At 36.4% G+C, this 20871-nt stretch overlaps 1 protein-coding gene across 1 annotated transcript in view; it reads right to left on the reverse strand.

Moving 5' to 3' along the window:
- DCC (DCC netrin 1 receptor) overlaps positions 1–20871 on the reverse strand; it is a 1180955-nt gene that overhangs the window by 139345 nt on the left and 1020739 nt on the right. Inside the window, exons 16-18 of the mRNA XM_082416529.1 lie at positions 13057–13152; positions 7081–7313; positions 1694–1832 (exon numbers count right to left, since the gene is read on the reverse strand). Of these exons, the coding sequence (XP_082272655.1) occupies positions 1694–1832; positions 7081–7313; positions 13057–13152 (468 nt within the window). The remainder of the gene's footprint in view (positions 1–1693; positions 1833–7080; positions 7314–13056; positions 13153–20871) is intronic.

The raw sequence follows: 20871 nt of genomic DNA on the forward strand, positions 1-20871 counted from the left end.
CCCTCTCCAAGACTTCATTATTTCAGCTGTCCTTCCAATTATTTTTATTTTATTTCAATTAACTAGAGTAAAATTAGGGATTCATCACCTGGACAGAATGAAGTGTTTCATTTCAAGAATCTGTCAGCTGCCATTACCTTTATTATGAGTAATTTCAGCACAAGTGCATAACAACACAGCCCCATAGAGTCTTTGCGTTATTATGGAATTAGAAGCAAACGCTGGAGTTATTTCACTTCATTTCCTTCTCCCAGTTATAAAACCTGCAGACACTTGTGAATTACTTCTTGCTTCTCATCATCACCCAGGGATCTTATCCACATGCTATTTACACCTCTGTCCAGGTCATTATCTGTTTTGACAATCACCCTTCCTCCTAGCCACATTTCTAAAAGTTAATATCTTTTGGTCAGCAATGGGTCTCACCCCTGACATCCCTACAAGGCTAGGCAGTTGAGGAGAAATCAATAGGGTGCATTTATCAAGTCAGACGTTGGTGTGCATTTATGTTTATGACAGGGAAAAATGAATGAGGAAATTACTACTCCTCTTTCACTCAGGGAAGACCAAATGCCTTACTGGTTTTCACTTAACTCTTTTCTTCTCCTTTTAAGTTAAAAAGAAAGAGCAGAGCCTTTATTCTCCCCATAGTTCATAACTCATTCAGCTTGTCTTTTTCTTCCTAAGAAGCTAAGAACATTGACATCCAGGGCAGAATTCTAGGAGAATGATTTAATATATATAAACATGTAAAATAGAAGAAGAAGGTATTGAAATTAAACAACCAGAAAAAAAACTTCTTATAGGAAGAAGTACCCTCAAATTGTAAAAATATTCACAATGAACTTAGAGTTAAGGTAGTAGCCTGAAATAAAAATTAGAACTGCCATGCCATTGGGCAAATTCTAATGGAAAAAGAAATTCAACTTACCCAGATAAAAGTTTCACTGGCATATTTTTTAAAATTTGGAAACATGTGGTACAGTTTATCCCCACATATGATGTAATGCCATGAAAGCTATCAAAAAGTATGTTAAACCCTTTTTTCTTCGGATGTTGTATTTCTGGGAACTATAAATGCCAAGTGCACTGCATGTCTGCTAAGGTTATAAACTCAACATTTATGACCCATAGTAAACGTGACTGGTAAAATTTACAGTGAATTGCATTTACTCTCGACTTGAACTATTGCAAAATGCATGAAAGTTTTCCATTGTGTTGTCTTATTTCCAAACAGTGAAAATGACCCCCCAGAAACTTCTTCCCACTGTCAGCTGAAGTTATTTAGGGTAAGCATCCATGAGGCTACAGTTGTAATGCAATGTTTCATTTTGTATCTAATTTCTTTCCAAAAAAGTAAATACCTACTATGTCTGTTGATCAAAGACATGCATGCTTTGGACAGAGTAAAATGCCTTTGCTTAAACGTATTGAAAAGAAGATTTATATGCAGGTCTCCTAAATTAACGTACAGATTAAAACCAGATCACTTAATCCACTGGGGACTCATTTTCTTCTTATCTAGAGTGGGGAGGATAATATTAGATATAAAAATGCTATGAATGATTTTATATAAAATAAGGTATAATTTAGACATCATGGTGGACACAGGTTCCAACATCCTTGGTACCTGGAAAACACCACTACCAAATATCAAGAGTAGAAATTTCGAAGCCAGTCTTTCTTCACATACCTGCTTCATATGTGGTGGCATGTGCTGTCATGCTCCATGTGCTGGACCTTCTGTTTTTTGTTACCATGACCGAGAACTCATACATTGTGTTTGGTTTGAGGCCTGTTGCTGTGTAACTCAGAGATGTTGTGTCTTCTGACTAAACAAGTGGGAAATAAGAAAAGAGAAAAAGAAATGAACTCTATCAACTTGGTAAATCAAGACACATAAGAAGACTATCAAAGGCCAACAAAAAAGGAATTTATTTCCAAACAGCGGAAGACCTAGGACATAGCACTGACTTTATTTCCTTTCTGTACCAGTTTACACTGGCTGATTGTACATCTAAAACCTAATCAATAAAATCAGGTGTTATGTTGTTAAAAGGGCCAGATAGCTGATAAATTTTCCCAAGTGAGGCAATAACCACAGAGACAGGACCAATTCCACTTCCTTCTGTCAGTTCCATTTTTAAGGTTATCTGCACTGACTTCGACTTCAATTTATTTCTAATAATCAAAGTCTTTTTTTCAGAGGCTCTAATGTTTTATGTATTTTACATAGATGGTTATGATTATTGTCCACTGGTAATAAAATGAATTTTTAGAGCTCTACTGCTTATGATTTTAAAAAAAAACTCTTTATGATACAAACTTTTAGTAATTCCAGAATCTGTATAGCTGTTATAAAGAAAATGGACAAAAGCAATATTGTGTCGTGTGTTTTTCTTTCTTTGTGCACAGGTCACGTTAAATATACATTGAAGTATGGTCATTGGAGCAGATGATCAGGAAGAGAACAATAAATTGGATAAATATTAAATGATTACATTCGTGATAATATTTTTGGTCTTCTGAACACATTCTTTGTCTTTTAAACAACAGGTTAAGGATATTTTAGTAGAAAGTAAATTGTCTGTCTTTATTGCTTACTCAAAAGATCAAAATTGTAATGAAGAAAAAGGTTAATCTCCCAGGTTAATGGGTATTTTCCATATCATCAGGCAAATTTAAAAACTATTTATGCCTATTATAAATATCAATTTATGCTTGTTATTTAGATCTTGATCATCTTCCAAGGTTAAATATTTACTTTTACTTTTAAATTTATTACATTTGTTATATATCTATGTCTAGGAAAATCAAGGAAAACTTTTTGTCTCCACCTATGTCATACTTATCTCCTCCCTTAGGTATTCTAGTGTGGTATATCTTTTTTATTCTACTATGAATCCTTCTTAGATTATAGCTATGGAAATCCTACATTTCATTATAAAATCAAATAAATATTTAACGGTTCTAATAACATTTCGATGATGCGCCCATCCATCCTATTTAAGTGATGACCTCATAAACATTTATCAGAAGCTCTTCTTAAAAATAGCTGTAAAAATGTGTGCCCTAAATAAATGTAAAAATACTTGGTAGACTAAGATGGAACTCCATCAAATAAAACACGAAATGGGCAGCTCGTATCTGATAGGCTGATATATAACTTCGAATCTTTCCCTCCTTCCCTGTCATGAATACCTCTAAGTCTTAGAAATGGAAATAAGGGGAGGAATGGGGTAATGAGAAATATTTCAGCTAGGAGGGAAGACCACACTTTGATAAAACTAGTCTCTTTGAGCATAGACACAACTGGCATTTGGGAGGCAACTAAGCAATACTGTCCTTTGTATTTCTTAAATTCTTATATGCCTTGTTTGTATTCTTGAATGATACACTTGCATTCTATAAATGCCATTAATTCACTGAGTTTTCTCAGGAACTTTATGAGAACTTACTATTCAACATAAATCATTAGCCTAGAAGTATTGATACTTTGGAAAATCATGGCTGTATGTGTGTGTGTGAGGGGGGGGCAGAATACCTAGGCACTACCTCTCTGAGCCTCAGCTTCCTCACCTATAAAATGGAAATAACTGTAGCAATGACCTTACAGTGCTACTTAAAGAGTGAAATAAGTCAAGTAAAGCATAGTATGTGGCCCAGAGTAAGTACTAAATAAATGTTAGCTACAATTTTTTATGCATTGTCTAGTGTGAGATATGGGCACTCTATATGTGTGGTGTATACACACACACACACACACACACACACACACATATTTACAGCATATAGATAAATTCTCCATTGAATTGTAAACATCTTGAGGGCTGAGACTGAGTCTTGCACAACTTTCTATCTCCTGTAATATCCATGCTAGTATCTGGTAAGCACTAGTCAATAGTCAATGAATGTATTTTGAATGGAAAGTCATATAAAACATCAAATGATGAATCACTTTAGTAGAAAATAAATTATAGAAAATTTCTCCATTTGATAAGGAAGGTCAATATAGAGTTTTGGACAATCAAAATATGAATGTCTGGATTATGGCTTGACGTGGAACTGAAGTAGAAGGGTACTCCTGGGGGGAGAGGCCTGGATAAAGCCATCAGCTTATCTGAGTTCCAGCTCTAGTTTCATGGGGAATTTTGTCAAGTTATACAACCTACCCAAGTCTTCATAAAGATCTCTACATGCCTACTTAGCTATGCAGAATCTTACTTATTCTTTTTATATTGATAGTATATCAATATCCCAACCGCATAGATAAGAAAAAAGGAGATTAAACAAGTTAAGTCACATGACAGGACACAGGAAAGCCAACTCTAGAGCCCATTTATTTGACTCCATGTATGTATTTTTCCCCCATTACCTTGTGTTGCTCTGCCTAGCTTATAAAGCTTAGTGGGGAAGGAGATGAAGTAATAGATATGACAGTGGTTTGAAAAGTTCAAAATGTAAAACCAAAGTAGTCTATTACTATTATCTGTAAAATTTAAATTTAATGTATGTCTTTCTAGTAGACCAGATATGCTCTACATTTTTCCTTGCTATCCAGCTTACCTAACTCTTTCCTCTAACCCTGCTTCTCAGGGTGTGGGTGTAGAGTGTGTATGTGTGAGAAGAGGGGTCGAACGTTAGTAATGGAAAGCCTTATTAGGTCAGGGAAGATGATGGGGAGAGAAACAGTTAAAATATTTCTTTCAATTCTCATACTTCAATCCAGAAGAGAAAACAGCCTCTCCTTACAGAGGATAGCTTTTGGTTGGGTCTCACACTGTAGGCATGCTTTATGAGACTCAATAATCCTCTGTCTGTTCTATTGACTCTTCAACTGAAAAAAAAATGCCTCCAGAAATTTTGAAACTCAAATCATTCTGCAGAGAACAATCATTGTCCTTCAGAACATTTCACGTACCGGCAAGGTACCCACAGCCACTCTGTGAAATGAATGTATCCACAAAGTACAGCAACCATGAGCATAACATTTTTAAAGTAGTCTTTTAAAAGCAAACTTAGAACTGGGTAATCTGTATATAAAGAGAGTTTTTAAAAAATGCTCTCATGTGTTTCATCAGTTGTCTTATCTGATAATGTTATCCTTATTCATAGTTCTGCTGAGTCTTAAATCTGATACTGTAAGGAGATAGATAGGATACTTAGAGTATATTTTATATCAATGATACTATTTGGACGTGCCTGGAGAGTTTCTCCTAGTACCTGACCTAGCAGGGAGGCAGAACCAAAGAAAACTGTTTTTTAAATGGTTTCAACTAAAAACTGATTTACTATGAAATGTGAATTTTACGCCACTTAAAGGTTGAATGAAACTAGAAGCAGATCCAGCATGGCTACAGGAGAAAAGAGGCAGACTTACAAAATTATTGGTGGGATTTTCCTTTAGTCTGGGCTCTTTAGAGTTAGAAATTTCCAAAGGATATTTTCATCCCCCCAAAGCACCACTGGCTTGAGGCTGCATTAAGCAAGACAGCAGATTAGTGGAAAGAACATTGGATAAAGTATTGGGAGATCCAGATTCTCCCTGAAATCCACCCCAGTAGAGTGGTAAAGAGAAGGGATATAAGGGGAGTATGAAGATTGTGGAGTGCCCGGGTTGAACTACTGGTTCCTTTGTTGTTGGGTAACATTTATGCTCTTTTTCTTCTTCCAGTTTTATTGAGATATAATCGACATACAGAACTGTGTAAGTTTAACGTGCACAACATAATGATTTGACTTACATACATCATAAAATGATTACCACTAAACTATAAGTTTAGTGAATGCCCATCATTTCATATAGATACAAAATTAAATAAACAGAAAAAATATTTTTTTTCCCTTGTGATTAGAACTCTTAGGATTTATCCTCTTAACAACTTTCATATATAACATACATCAGTGTTAATTATATTTATCATGTTGTACATTACATCCCTAGTACTTACTTATTCTTATAACCGGAAGTTTGTACCTTTTGACTGCCTTCATCCAATTCGCCCTCTCCCCGCTCCCGTTTTAGGCTCTTATCTCTAAAGCTACATTCTCCACCCCAAATAATCATCCTGTGAATATTTTAAATGTGTTTTAATATAGTACCTCACTTGAATAACTTATGAATTCTTTGAAGTAAACCTATGGAGCTGAATGTATTATGCATTCCAAAATTATAAGTAACCATTTTAAGTATGTGAAGTAACAGTTAAAGCATGTTAAACTGCCTCTATGATCTGGCATAGTTCTAAGTAAATGGTAGGTGGTTAATAATTACTTGTTGATCTCATTTTATTCTACATTTGTGTATTGCTTATATACACTACTAGCATGTGGTAGGCTTAGGAGGTAACAAAATCGTTCCAGTATATAAATAACCGTTTGTTGGAGTTGCTGAGGCTGGCTGATAGAGATTTGAAGGTAGTCATGACAGTGTCTCAAATATGTATCTCTAAGGAGCTCTTAGGGGGGTTGTGAGATGACTCAGTGATAGGACAACAATAAGGGAGTTGGTCTAATTCATATTAATTAAAGGGGAGTGTGCATTGTGGATTTTCTTGACCACCTGCGGGTGTTTCAAGGCTAAATGAGGAAGTAGATGTTAATGGCTTAGAGTGTGTTCACCATCTAAGGATGGTGTAAAAAAATCATCATGTATTCCTTTTCATATTCACTATAAGATGGGTCTCTCTAACATTAATAGGGGTGCCTCTGGCGTAAATCTAGATTCCAAATGAAAAGAAAAACACCAAAATCTGTCCCAAAAATGAATGTAGAGCTCTGCTATTTTCCAAAGAAAATGGCATTCCCTTGTACAAAATCACATTATTTATACAAACCCAACATCTGGTGGAATTCGAATAACATTTTGCAGCTCTTGACATTTTTCTACCTTGCCTTAGAATTGTTTCCTAAGACAATAATTCCCAAGCCAATTTTAGATACTGAGTTCTTAAAATGCTTTGTTTTCCATTTCATGTCACTGCAGCAAAATGACTCATGACAGTCCAGGATGCATTTAAAACAATGTATTATACAAATGACAGTTCATGTGAAATTTCATACTATCAATTCGAACTTCACCTTGTATTTCGCATTCGCAGAAAAGCTGGTCCTCCACCGGACAGTGTAAAGTCGCACTTCGGACGTTTTTTGGTTCTTAGGGACAGAGTTGTCTGCCCAGCTGACCCTCACAGCATCGTGGGTAAGAGCCACAGCCTGTACACCTACTGGTGGGAGCATGGGGGTGGAGACATCTGGGACCGAGGTGGGGAAATCATCAAGCAAAGGATAATAATCAACTGGGTCAGTGGGATCTGGGTTTAAAAACCCGCCAAATGAAACAAACAAATAAATACATAAATAAAAGAGTTAAAAAAATAAACATCAGTGGCAACACATCACAATGAGTTAAATGCATGGCAATAATGATGAAAGGGAACATGAGAAGAACAGAAAAAAATACAATTAATTCAATCGGAAAACTCATTAGAAACAGTATTGCTAGATTACAAAAGTAACTGACTATTTTCCATAATGTACTCATTTCCTTAGAGTGGTTTTATCAATGTGGCTGTCACTTCTAGTTATATATTTTAAAAGTCCATTTTTTTCTTGGAATGTTGTACACTGTTTCTTAAAAGATCCAGTATAGAATTCATCAGTTTTATAACTATGCAGATAACTTAAAATAACAAAGTACTAAGGAGTGTCTGGTTTATTTCCTCCTGCAAAGGAAATAAATGCCTGCCTAATATCTGCTTTGTTATTTGTTTGTTTTTCTCCTCCTTCTCTAACTTGATTTGCTATCTCTAATGCATTTATTATTGCTTAGATCCTACCTGCATAAATATTGTTTAGGTAAGAAACAAAGAAAGGATAAAAGACCAAAGGGCCCTGAGGTCTACAGCAATCTGTCTATGGCTATGACTGCACAAAGCCAGACCAAGTCTGTGGTCCACATGGTTCAATGATGTGATAATTAGGTTTACACAGCACATGGTTTGGTTAGATTGAAATTCTTAGAGAAAGTGTAGAAGTGTCCATTTTACCCACATTCTCACAGAGTAATTAAGTAATTAAGTTTTTTATGGTATTTCTGTATCTACATTCCTTGTTTGAAAATTTTAAGTTCCATGGAAAGACTTCATATTATTGGGTGGGGAGACAGAATGAATTACCTACAACCTGATGAGATTTGTGCTGAGATATACACATGCTGAGGTACACACATCCATAACACAAACAGAATCTGCATGATGATCTGTGTGGTTTCATAAGATTCTCTAGAAAAATCTTATATTTGTTTTTACGCTGGGGATGTCAGAATCAGGGGAGCCTATTTTGTGGCCGCAGTTGGAGTCCAGTTTTGAGGCTTTTATTTATTACCTAAGACATTTAAATCTGCTAAAATTTTCTTTGAAATCATATAACATGTATCCTCACTAACAAAACACAAGATGAGCTCTTAAGCTGGGCATTTGATGGCATTTGGGGAGATGAGACGTACTAAAATGTAGAGTATCTGAAGCAGTAAACATACAGAGCTTATATTTTTAAATACAGTATAGAGACTGCGGGCTGATTCTGATGATTACTTCACTTTGTCCACTGAATTTTAAATGTCTACCCCCTACTCATCACTGTTTTCCAATGAATTATTTAGTAGTTTACTGGGCTGTGGTCTTTGGAGCAAACTATAAAATCTGAAAACAAAAACAGAACAAAAGGAAGACCAAGAAAAAAAAAAAACAATAGAAAGAGAGAAAAAGAAAAATATGTGTTTAAAATTTAATGACAGAGCCCAGGCTTTTTGTATTTCCTTTGACGTGTCTTTTTATTAAGGGCTCCTTTAAACCCAAATGGATTTATGAAATGATGAAGGGGCAGCTGAAGACACTGCAGCCTCTAGGAGGATCGCAATCTGTCATCAGGCTGGCGCATCGGTGGAACCTTTTGGCGAAACTAGAGCAGGTGCTGCCTCACTTGACTTGTTTCTATTCACAGCTGACTTACCAAGAAGAATGCTATACACAAGGGGGGACTACTCTCAATCACAAACTCCTTTTAGATCAACTCATATTCATGCTACCCTATCTGTTGTTTCTTTGCTTAATCTAGTTTTGTTGATACACCTACACCAACTTTACAGTCTTTCACAGGTACCCTATATAACATTTTGAAAAGTCGTGATTCTACTTTAAGAAACGGTAATACTCAATCCTGTTATCTCTGGATTTTAGAAAAGTATGTTTTTCATGACTTGTTGTTGAGTTTCTTGGAGTCTCAGTTCCAGAATGCATCCCTAAATTTCAAGTAATGCTGTTTGTTGGTATATATCTACGAACTTATGTAATTCGAAAATTTCTAACCTGGCCAAGTTTTTCTTGCTTATTTTAGAGGAGATTTTTTTTTTTTTCCCCACTCATGGCTTGTCATTCTATTTGCCACTTCCTCCAGAGCTGGGCTAATACAATAGCCACTAGTTAAATGGACAATTTAACTTTAAATTAATTAAAATTAAATAAAATTTAAAATTCATTTATTGTGTTGCACTAGTCAATTTCAGATGTTTGACAGCCAAATGAGCCTCGTGCCTGCCGTACTGGATAGTACAGACACTACGGTATTTCCAACAAAGCAGAACTTAGTAGCAGGTGGCAAGCACTGCTCTAAATATATGCTACATGTATTGCTAATTATCTTCCCCTCTCAGGTCAAAAACTGGGTAGTTGAATTAAAAACTACCTAAACCAAGTACCTAAACATTTTTTAAAATTAATTAATTTATTTATTTATTTTGGCTGTGTTGGGTCTTCGTTGCTGCACACGGGCTTTCTCTAGTTGTGGCGAGCGGGGGTTACTCTTCGTTGTGGTGCACAGGCTTCTCATTGTGGTGACTTCTATTGTTGTGGAGCATGGGCTCTAGGTGCGTGGGCTTCAGTAGTTGTGGCACACGGGCTCAGTAGCTGTGGCTCATGGGCTCTAGAGCACAGGCTCAGTAGTTGTGGCACACGGGCTTAGTTGCTCCGCAGCATGTGGGATCTTCCCGGACCAGGGCTCGAACCCATGTTCTCTGCATTGGCAGGCGGATTCTTAACCACTGTGCCACCAGGTAGCTTAGGTAGTTTTTTAGGTACCACCAGGTGCCTAAACAGTTAGTGCTAAACACCAACTGTTTAGCAGTTATTTTGCTGATAAACAACTTTTTTTTCCAGTTTTTTTTCCCCTCATATTCCTGGGGGCCTTATATACCACTGATTTTCAGTGGTAATATACAAAAGAGTGAAAAACAAGACAAAAACACAAAACATAGCTTTAAACCTTTTTCTAAAAAGAGAAACCTATTCAATTCCTAAGAGTTGTTTTGGTAAGAACATATAAGCGTATGGTCAACATACTGAAGTTCAAAACAAGCTTTTAAAAAAAGTAACACAATTGTACTTCATTTAGACATTTATAAAACAAATGAGGATAAACAAATTCAAACAACACACCTCATTATTCCCCTGCTCTCTTCCCTTCTCCAGGCTCAAAATGTCTTATTTTTACAACAATATGGAATAAAATTGCAAAAAGTGCAGCAAAAAAATGAAACAACCTGCCCATTTGACCTAGTGAAACTTTCCTTGGCTCTAACACTGATATGTTCCGAATGAGATGAGGTCCAGAGTAGACCAGCATCTATGAGCACATCCATCTGGAAAGCACCACAGCCTGATACTTACTCCAGCCTGATGCATTTACTGCCTCTGATTTTTTTTTTTTTTTATTACTTTATGTTGGCCTCTTCCAAGACTGCTCATGGGAATACTTCGCAGAAGCTCAGAGACTGAAAATATCTTCTATGTAGCCCTTGGACACATTTATTGAAAGAGTTTCTCACAGAATCTAAACCTTTGATTCTGTTTATTTGCCCTTTGTTCTCCATGACGTGTGAAAACACAGTAAAATAAGTCTGCCACATCTAGGCAGGGGTGTGGAAAGGGCTGGTTTTATTCATCCTCTCCAACCCCTTATTGACTTTTCTTCAATAAGAAAATTCCTCACACGTTTTCCAACTTTCAGTATTATTTTATTTCTCAGATCCATTAGGATTAGTCATACCAGGAAAAAATTGTCTTATGGATCACTGGTATTTTAGAAACCGCTCTGGGAATGCCATATGCTAAGAATTAAAGAATGACAACAAATGCTGAGGGGAAAGAAGTTAATAACACCTCAAATAGTTCTTTCTGAGCAACCTATCTTCAGCTTATCTGAACTCTATTATCGCTATTACTACTAGTTTCTGCTCAAAAATTGACTTTTGGGGGGTCATCTTAGTGTTCCTTCTTTGTGGGCTTTAGTTTTGGTAAGAAAATAAGGGTTCTAAATGACTGACCATGGCACAATTTTGTGTGGTCTGATTACAAGCCACATCAATGACTCTTTACCATCTTTTATCCTAGGCAAGAAAGAGCTGGCTTACTGAATAAACATTATGGGAAGGACGGGCACAGCCAAAGTGGCTGCTATCTCTCAAAGCAACTTTGGCAGAGTAAGAGAATAAAGGGAAGAGGAAATCCCAGCCACCCTCCACCATGTTATCTTGTAGTTTCCATCCTGGCCCTCTAATTGCCTCATCTCTCTATATTTAGAAATAACACGTTTGATAGTAAATATTCTCTAGGGTAATATTTCTTATTTACCCTTTTTGGGGAGCCATGAGCCCTTTGATAACACAATGTAAGATATATACTGTCTCCACAGATAAATTAATATACTGACATGCACCCAAGCTTTTGCATACCACTCCAGACAGACCACAGACGTTGAAACCAGCAGCCAAAGAGTCAAGGAGACTCTGGAATAATATCCTTGCCTTACAAAGAAATCTGGTTGAAAGCAATAAATTGATGGTGTGCTCCAAAAACCAACACAAAACAACTGTGAATTTGGTTTACAACTGTAATTCTCAAGATAAGTTTATGAACGAAGCTTCTGGATTTGGAAAACAAACTGTACAAAGTTCACATAAATTTAGGTGGTAGCAGAAGTCACAGGACTCCATTATTTATTTTATGTTCATTTATTCCTACCTTCCAGGATTGATACTCAGGCACCTCAGTAATTTTGCATGTTCTCTGGGGCTCGCTATGAAATCCTGCTCTCAGATCCTTTGTTCTCATTCAGGTGAAAATAGCTGATAAGTTGAATGAGGTCTGAGGGTTGTGGGTTTTGAAAGGGGGCAGTATCAAAGTATTCATTAAAAGGATGGAACTCTTGGGTTTTACTTTCACATTTCAGACATAAGGCTATTGGGGGTGGTCATGTGACTTTGGGTCATGTGATGGGTCATGAACAAGACTCACAGAGGTGGTACTTATTCTTCTTCTGAGTAGGTCCAGCCTTGTTCACAAATAGGCTCCATAAATGGCTTGGGTCTCACTTTCTTACCCATCCCTTTCTCATTTCCTTCAGCCCTGTTTCTCTCCTGTGCTACCTTTCAAGTCCACCTCACGTAGCAATTCCTAGAGGTGAGAAGTCCTTGAAGCAGCCAATCCTTTTAATGTGCAGAGGCCCTGGACACTGTTGGGGTGACCTATTGGCCCAGCTCGAAAGAAGTCACTGTGTGATGCAGCCAAATCCAAGCCAGCCCCATGAGGTCAGTTCATCCTTGTAATATCAGCTTGAAGGACCCTCTGCAAAGAAGCAAGTGTCCATTCAGGCACTTGGTGGGCTTTTTTGCAGAGACCCTCTTGTCTACATTGTATTGATTTGAAACAAGCTGCCCAGAGGAATGAAGAGTGGTATCAGGACGCCAAAACATGAAGCTACTGGGAGAAGACAGAATAAGAGATCTATGTTCTCTAATTCCATGTACTAATTTATAGACTGAATCCCTCTCAATTTTGATAACCAAAAAAGTAATAAATGGTGTGTATACACATACACATAAGGCTTAGGACATGATTACATACGTTTTTTTCTTTGTATTTTGTTTTGTTTCACTTTAGTTTGTTTTCTTCACCATAATTCAAATACCTTGTCACAAGAGGATTAACTACTTTAGCTTACCGGTTATAGATCTGGTGGTAGCACTTTCATAAAGAGGAACTCCTTCTCCTGCATTGTTAAAAGCTTTTAGGGAGATTACATAATGGGAACTTGACTCTGGAGAAAAACAGAAAAAATATGAACGTGTTCATTTATTTAATGTACTGAAATACTCAGGATAAACATTTTCCTGAAATCAAATTGAATATAATCAATTAAGCAAACAGTTGTTAAAAAATGAGTGAGTTTGATTCTGGGAAGAAGGTGGCAGTGGTGGCAATATAGTTTTTTGATCTTCCTGAATCTTCATATAAAAAGAGACAGAAGAACTAGATAGAAGACCAAAGGCATTTAGACATTTATGACAAAACGAGGTGATGAGGTTTATATGCTCACACCCTAAGATACAAGTGGATGTGGACAAACCACCAACATGTTATCATGAACCTGCATGTTATCAATATCTGTGTAAGAGAAATCAGAGGGAAGCAACAAACCTGAAAACAGAGTAATTCTAAAATAACTATCAAGTAATGCTAGAAAGTGCAATGGACCAGTTTAAGAACAGTAAATGTAAATACTTGAAACTAACTTACAAAGTCTCCTTTCCAGGACAGGGTTCATTCACACTGGGGACAAACTACTAAGAATATATTTAAAATTTATGAGTAGGACAGAAGCAATAGACATGAAAGGAAGAGAAAGTCCAGATCAAAGTAGGAGAGAGGAATAGTCATGAAAACTTGGAAAGCAAACTGCCATAGTTTTTAGTGTGTAACAGGGTTCAGCCAACTTTTCTGTAAAAGGCCAAGGTAGTCAATATAGTTGTGCAGACAACTGTGTCTCTGTCACCTATTCGTCTATGTTTGTTTGTTTACAACTCTTCAAAAATATAAAAACCATTCTTAGTTCAGTGGGGCCCAAGCAAAAATAGGACCTGGGCCAGATTTGACCCACAGGCTATAGTTTGCTGAGCCCTGAGCGCAGGTCTAAGGAAAACAACAGGATAGGGAACTCTGTGTATTTAGAAAAGCTATTTGAACTTCTGGGAATGCAGGGAAACAAATCACATAAAAGCGAGCAACAAAAATCTGTTGAGGTTAAATTCCTTACAAAACAAAATGAGGAGAATATCATTCTTACAGACAAGTACACAAGAAAAGGATCAAAAATACACGAGAAAAACAGATCAAACCTGCAATTTACTGTTTCAAAGTGAGCTAAACAAGATTAAGAAAATAAAATGCCAGATATGCAAGAGTTACATAAATCAGAATTGGAAAAATTCAGAAATGAGGCGGCCTGGCTCAAGAAAGAATTCTATGTAAGTGACAAAGAAATTTGAATGGGGCAGCCCAGCTCAAGAAAGAATTCCACATAAGGGACAAAGGAATCCGAATGGGGTAGCCTAAATCAAGAAAGAATTCCACTAAGTGAAAAAGAAATTTGAGAAATAAAGTGTAATGAGATGAACAAATAAATGCAACAAGGAGAAAATGAAAACAAAAACAAAAGTAAATGAAGAAAGAGTAAAAAAGAATGCAGGAAAAAGTGACAAATATTCTAGAAGGAAGCTAACATTGGAGTAATAGTTGTCCTTGAGGAAAAAAACCAAAGAAAGGGAACAGAACAAATATAGATGAAAAAATGTTATTCAAGAAATTTTTGCTGACTTAAAAAAATCTTTTAGGCACATGGACAAAAAGAATACATGACTTATAAGAGGGAAAATTAGTTTATTATCAGACCTTTTGACAGCACCATATTGTGCCCAAAGAAATTTAAGTGATTTTTTTGAGACACTCAAGGTAAGAAAATGTGATTCAAGGATTTTCCAGTCAACAAAAGTTAGCTTTAAATATAAAGGGCTCACCCAAACTGTTATCAACTTGCAATTAATCAGGGAATATTGTTCCCCTGATCCCGAGATCCACTAGAAAATGAGCTTTACACATTCGAAATGACCAGGTGAGATACTGACCTAATAGCTAACTGGTGAACAATAAACTTAATGAACTAAGACTAACTGAGGGTTAAAAGGGAGAGATTTTATTTTGCAAGGCTACATGTTCTGATATTGTACCTATATTATAATTATAAGATAAAATTAAGGCAGAATATGAATAGTATATGCAAAAATGTTTCAATAATTATTATGGATGGTGGTACTATTATTATTGTTATTCTGAAACCAATGTAATATGAGATAGAGCAAATGAGTTATCAGGAGAAATTCTAATTCTATCGTACCCTGTGTCCTTGAGAACTGGATTCCTGGTGTGAACAAAAGATGAAGTATTGTGTTCCTAAAATTTAATTGAAAAATCAGTTTAAACTCAAAAGGTGTTTTATCTCTAATTCTGTCCACTGAAAAAGTCTAGAAACACTGACTCAATAACAATGGGTATCCCTAGCACCCAAACTGAGATTTTGAAAAAAATATTTTGCACTGCAAGAAACAAAGGCTTCTTGGGGAACTGGTTGATTCCAAGTCTGAGGCAGGAAACACAGCAATTGAGCCTGAGGCATCCTCACATATCAAATAGAAAGGAAACATTCAAAGACTAACAGGATTGTGTCAAATGGATTCGGAAATCAACTTGGAAGAGTTTTCCACTGACCAAAGGTGAGGACAGTCTGAGCGTCAATAAAGATAAAAGTTGCAATGAAATGAAACTTAACAAATATATATGAATGTGTGAATTCATAAAGATTTTTTAAAGAATAATAAGAGTTGGTCACTTCTGAGATTGACAGGGAACCAAATTACTATCTTCAAGTCTGGGTAAAGAGTCAAATATTTATCATGTCTTTCTTGAATAAACTCTACCACTGAGTAACCAAACAGCATGTGAGGGGAGTATCCTTTTACCGTATTATTCCTACTAATAAGAAACAAATGATAAAATTCAAATATTGCTATTTTTCAGCCGCAGTGAACAAATGAAACTGTGCATTAAGCATTCATGATTGCTAAGATAAAACAGAGAATCCAGACATTACATACCTCCTAATGAAAGAACACACTACCCTCTAGAGTCTTGCCAAAAGGATCGAGCCTACTTAGTCTGATCAAGCTTCTTGATCCAAATGCCAGTTTGCAGGAAACAGAGCAAAGAAACAGGTTGAACTCTAACTTAAAATAATTCATTAAGTGATACGTTTGTCACATGTGGTTTTCTGTGTCTGTGTTTTATTTTACAAAAAAAAAAAAGCTTTTAAAATGAATGAATTTATCTTTGACAATGTTCTTTGAAAATTGATTAGATGGATTTTCCTTTGTGAAATTTTTATGTGACCTAAATATTAGTGTTAAAGATTTGACATTCCAAACCACAGTGACACAAGAACCAGAATAAAATAAGATTACATTTAATGCAGTCGAAGGGCTTCTATTCAGTGAATTGCTTTGCCTGCAAAAGGGGATATTTACTTTTTTAGATTTATGTTGTCAACTTAGTTTACCGAAAAGAAAGTAATCAGTCAACAAGTATTAAATGCTGTTGGAGATCCAAGAATATTTGGAAAAGATGGACCTCTGTTGTCAGGTTACAATCATAATTCCAGGCAGAGAAAACAATGAAAGACTACATAAAATTAAGCAGTAAAGTATGTGATGTAACTTATGAATGCTATATGAGTTTAGAGGCCTAAAAAATTAGTGAGAGATTGGGTCATCGAAGACTTCTTGGACTTGGAACTAGGACTGAAGGGCATGGGTAGGATTTAGAGGTAGAAGGATGGTAGAAGAAAAAAACATCTCAGGAAAAAGATGGAACAGATTGAAAATATGGTGAGCAAGATCACCAAAATACTTTTCTACTAGGAAAAATATACTTTATAGTTATTGGAGTGAAGTCAAAGTCTGATTTCAAACATATATACAACTACAATGTAAACATTTATATTAGGTTCGAACCATAAAAAATTACTTCTTTTGGGTGAAACTGCATTTAGTTTCACCTAATATACATATACTGTATATTTTCATTTGTCTATGTATTTCTTTATTAAGGGAGTGAGAGAGAGATCAGGAATGCCAAACTCACATGCTTAGAAGTTAGAATTTTATTTTTGTTTTTGTCTTTGTTTTTAAACCTGAGAGAGGGAGGGAGAGACAGATAGATAAAGATATTTGGCTACAGTGTATGAGAGACAACAGGGGAGAGAGGATACTGGACAGGAATTCATCTAAGTAATTCATCTAAGGAGCAGGGCCACCACTCAACTTCCAGGTGTTATTAGCATATGGAGAGCAGTCCTGGTGTTGTCAAATTTTCTGGAAATCCAGATTTTTATGGGAAATCATCACATTTTCAAATGTTGGCAAATAATTCAAAGAAAGAAAATAAACCTGTGCTGGCAAAACAAAATATATCTCTGAACTGAATCCAGGTCCATGGCCACTAGTCTATAACCTCAGATTCCTACATATACAACTATATGTAGGAACATATATGTATTATGCAAATATATATGTATTCATGGAAGAAGAGGTCATAAAGTCGGGGCTTCCTCAGTCAAGATGTCAACCATAAGATCAACAGCAACCAAGTAGAAACTATATGATGTGGTAAAGAGGGTAAATATAAAATAATAAAGCAGGTCTCCTTTATGCAAGGTTATTGAGTATGCTTGTTTTATGTGGACCTCTCCAATTTAGACTGGAATTCAGAGGGAAGAATGTCTGACTTGAGTTCTGAACTTCCTGCTCAGGGTTCATGCTGAAACTTCCAGGTGGTGAGCCTGGTCCACGTTACATTGAATTCATGCCTTCATCACTCTGTCCCCACCTCCCAGCTGCCCGATTTATACCTTCTCAGACAACCGACTCTGTAAAAGCCTCTGCAGCATTACTGCACTATTGGTTTTCAGTGTTGGAGTATGCATTTATTCTCATTTAAAAAAAATTAAAAGTAACTCAACTGGTTCATTCTCGTTTTACTGGTTTGAATTTTTGTCTCAATCTGAATTACCTCATCTAGCTGCTCTCTGGATCCTAAGCAGTAGTCACCATTTCTTAATCTCCCCCCACAGTAAAGGCGAAGTCACTGTCATTTCAATACTGACTCTTGCTAATATCGATGCCCATCAAGTCTCTACTTATCTGAGTAATGGCAGCTTTTTCCATTCGATGTCTAGCCATGGTATAAGGTATGCTAGCAAAGAGTACGGAGTTTTAAAATTTACCAGCTGTTGGATTAATGAATTACACTAACTGCTAAATTCCACAAATCCTAACTACCCTGGGTACGCCTTGACAGTGGCCAAGCTTCAATTTAAATAGAAAGTGGTAATGGCTTATTCTCAGGAAAGGTAAACAGATTTGCCTTTGGAGTTGCCATAACAACAATGGAGTTGTTACTGATACAAGAATATTGCTAGAGCCAGGGGTCTTCAAGAATTTTTGATCTGGTATTCTGCTGTTGTCAGTAATTTGAGGATCAGGTAAGTCCACTGACATTTGTAAAGTAACACAGAGCTACCTAAGAAATAAAAGACCTAAGACAACTTCACAACCCCTTCTGTCTACCTTTTCCAAGAAGCTTCTTTATGCTCTTCATACTCTACCTGCTACTCAACATCTTTTGGGCTTTCTCTGGCCTCCATATAGTGCTTTTGTCAAACTGCACCTGGATCTACTAAGGAAACCAACAGAATCTTTTTACACCCCCGTCAAACTTGATCCAATAGTGCATCAGCCTGAACAACAACAATAAAAATATTATTCGGTTATTGGTTAATAGTGGACATAGGACTATATTGCTTTAATCCCCTTTTATATTGTGATGGAGGCATCTCGTTTAAGTGTGTACTGAGGTGGAAAGATGGTTGTGAGAGTGTATGGGAGCAAAGGAGAACAAGGGTTTGTGTTTTCTCCCCGTACAAAAGAAGAGTGTCATTTACTAGCTCACCACAAGAGGGCAATGTGGAGCTATTTTCCTGCACATGCTCAGAGCTCTTAAACTTTAAAACCAGTAAATCACAAAAGAATTGCCTAGAATTGCTCCCTCTTTAGAAGCAGCAAATGAGTTAAACGCATTTAATATTATCATAATGAATTCCAAATGAATTAATCATTAATTATGGTCAGACCCCATTGTTCAGGAATACATTTAATGACAATTATGATAGTAAATTTATTTTTTCGATTTGCTGAAATGATACAGATATATAGGCTTGAAAAATGTATCAATTGCCTCTGAAAAATAACATATAGCAGTATTTTCTCATTTGAATTCACTGTGATTGAATCCTACTGAGATAACTTGAATTTTGGTGGATGTTCACATGGGGATTATTTTTAATTATGGATATTCTGAGTGATTCCAAAGATTTCAAACTATTGATCAGATTTTCATCATTGTTTGGCCAACCTTTCCTATAGAATACATCACAATGGGATAAAGAAGGATAAGGAAATACTTAAGAACTTTTTGAGCATCCAAAACAGATGGCTTCTGGCCAGTATCTTCTTTGTAGCTAGGAAAAAGGGGAAATAAGTGCACATTTATTGATTATAGGGGTTATAAAGACAAGCAATGGGCAGTAGGGAGAATTTCTGGTTCTCCTTCCGCAGAGACTTGGTAGGTGAGAGACCCATTATTGTAAGAGCTTTTGTTGAGGCTTGCCTGAAGGTAGTGAGAGGCATGTGGCTCTCTGGGGCTAAGGGAATGAATCAAACAACCTGCAGACAGATCCTCTGGGGCTGGACCAAGATGCTGTACTTGGTAACAAAAGCCAGTAAGAAGAACATCATCATTTTTAATTAATATTTTGTGTGAATTAAATGCCACTGGCATGTGCTAGATTGACAGCCCATAGTCCTTTATTCATTACAGATTAGGTACTTCACTCAGTGGCCCCATCAATGCTAAGCGCTTTTCGGGGCCCAGTCTTCATGTCTCTACATATTTTGCCCTCTGTTAGCACTGCCAACAAGTCAATTATAGAAAATTAGAGTGGTAGCTGTTTTCCTAATGCAGATGCCTGCTCATTGCAGAGAAGCAGGGCTACCCCAGGCACAGAGTACAGACCACTGGATCCCTGTCAGATGGTAAGTGTTACTGGACACCTCTGACCCCACTGGACCTGAACCATTTAATTAAGTGTAATGGGTGGATAGCAAACACAGACAATTGCATTGATCTCTTAAAAGCATGAGCAATTCATATTCAAGAAAGATGCAATTTATATAGTACTTTCAATATTCAATTCTACTTCATTACATATACTTGTTTGCAAATTGAATTAATAGCTAATCTAATTAGCACCCTTTGAAGGTTTCCTTCCTTCCTTCCTTCCTTCTTCCCTCCCTCCCTCTTTTCTTCCTCTCTCCCTCCCTTCCTTCTTTCCTTCCTTCTTATTCTATGAACACTATCCAAAGAATGGTCAGATTATAACATAACTTGTTCATTAACCAGTCTTGCAGGTACCAGATACCCAGCTAGTCTGTGTAAGGAAGTATTTGAGTCTAAAGGAGAATCAACATAAATTTTCTTTAATCTACCAAGGTTTATCACCAGGAGGGAAATCAGATAAAAATAAACTTTATAGGGAAAGTTTCACTGCTTGGCACATAGGAAGTATTTAACAAATATTTGTTGAGTTGATGAACATGTGAGACACAGAAGGGCTATATTATTTAGTGAAGGTTAAATGGCAGCCCCCAATCAATCTGAACATAGAACTCAAATTTCTTGATCTCAAACTACACATTCTGATACCTGTAGGTTTATGAAAAATGAATCCAAAGAGATTGTGCAACGAAACCTCTCACTTGCATATTCACATTCAGTTATTCCTCCTCTATTCATTTGTTCATTTGCTTATCAA

This window comes from Balaenoptera physalus (assembly GCF_965194825.1).
Source record: "Balaenoptera physalus genome assembly, chromosome: 12".
NCBI classification, from domain to species: Eukaryota; Metazoa; Chordata; class Mammalia; order Artiodactyla; family Balaenopteridae; genus Balaenoptera; species Balaenoptera physalus.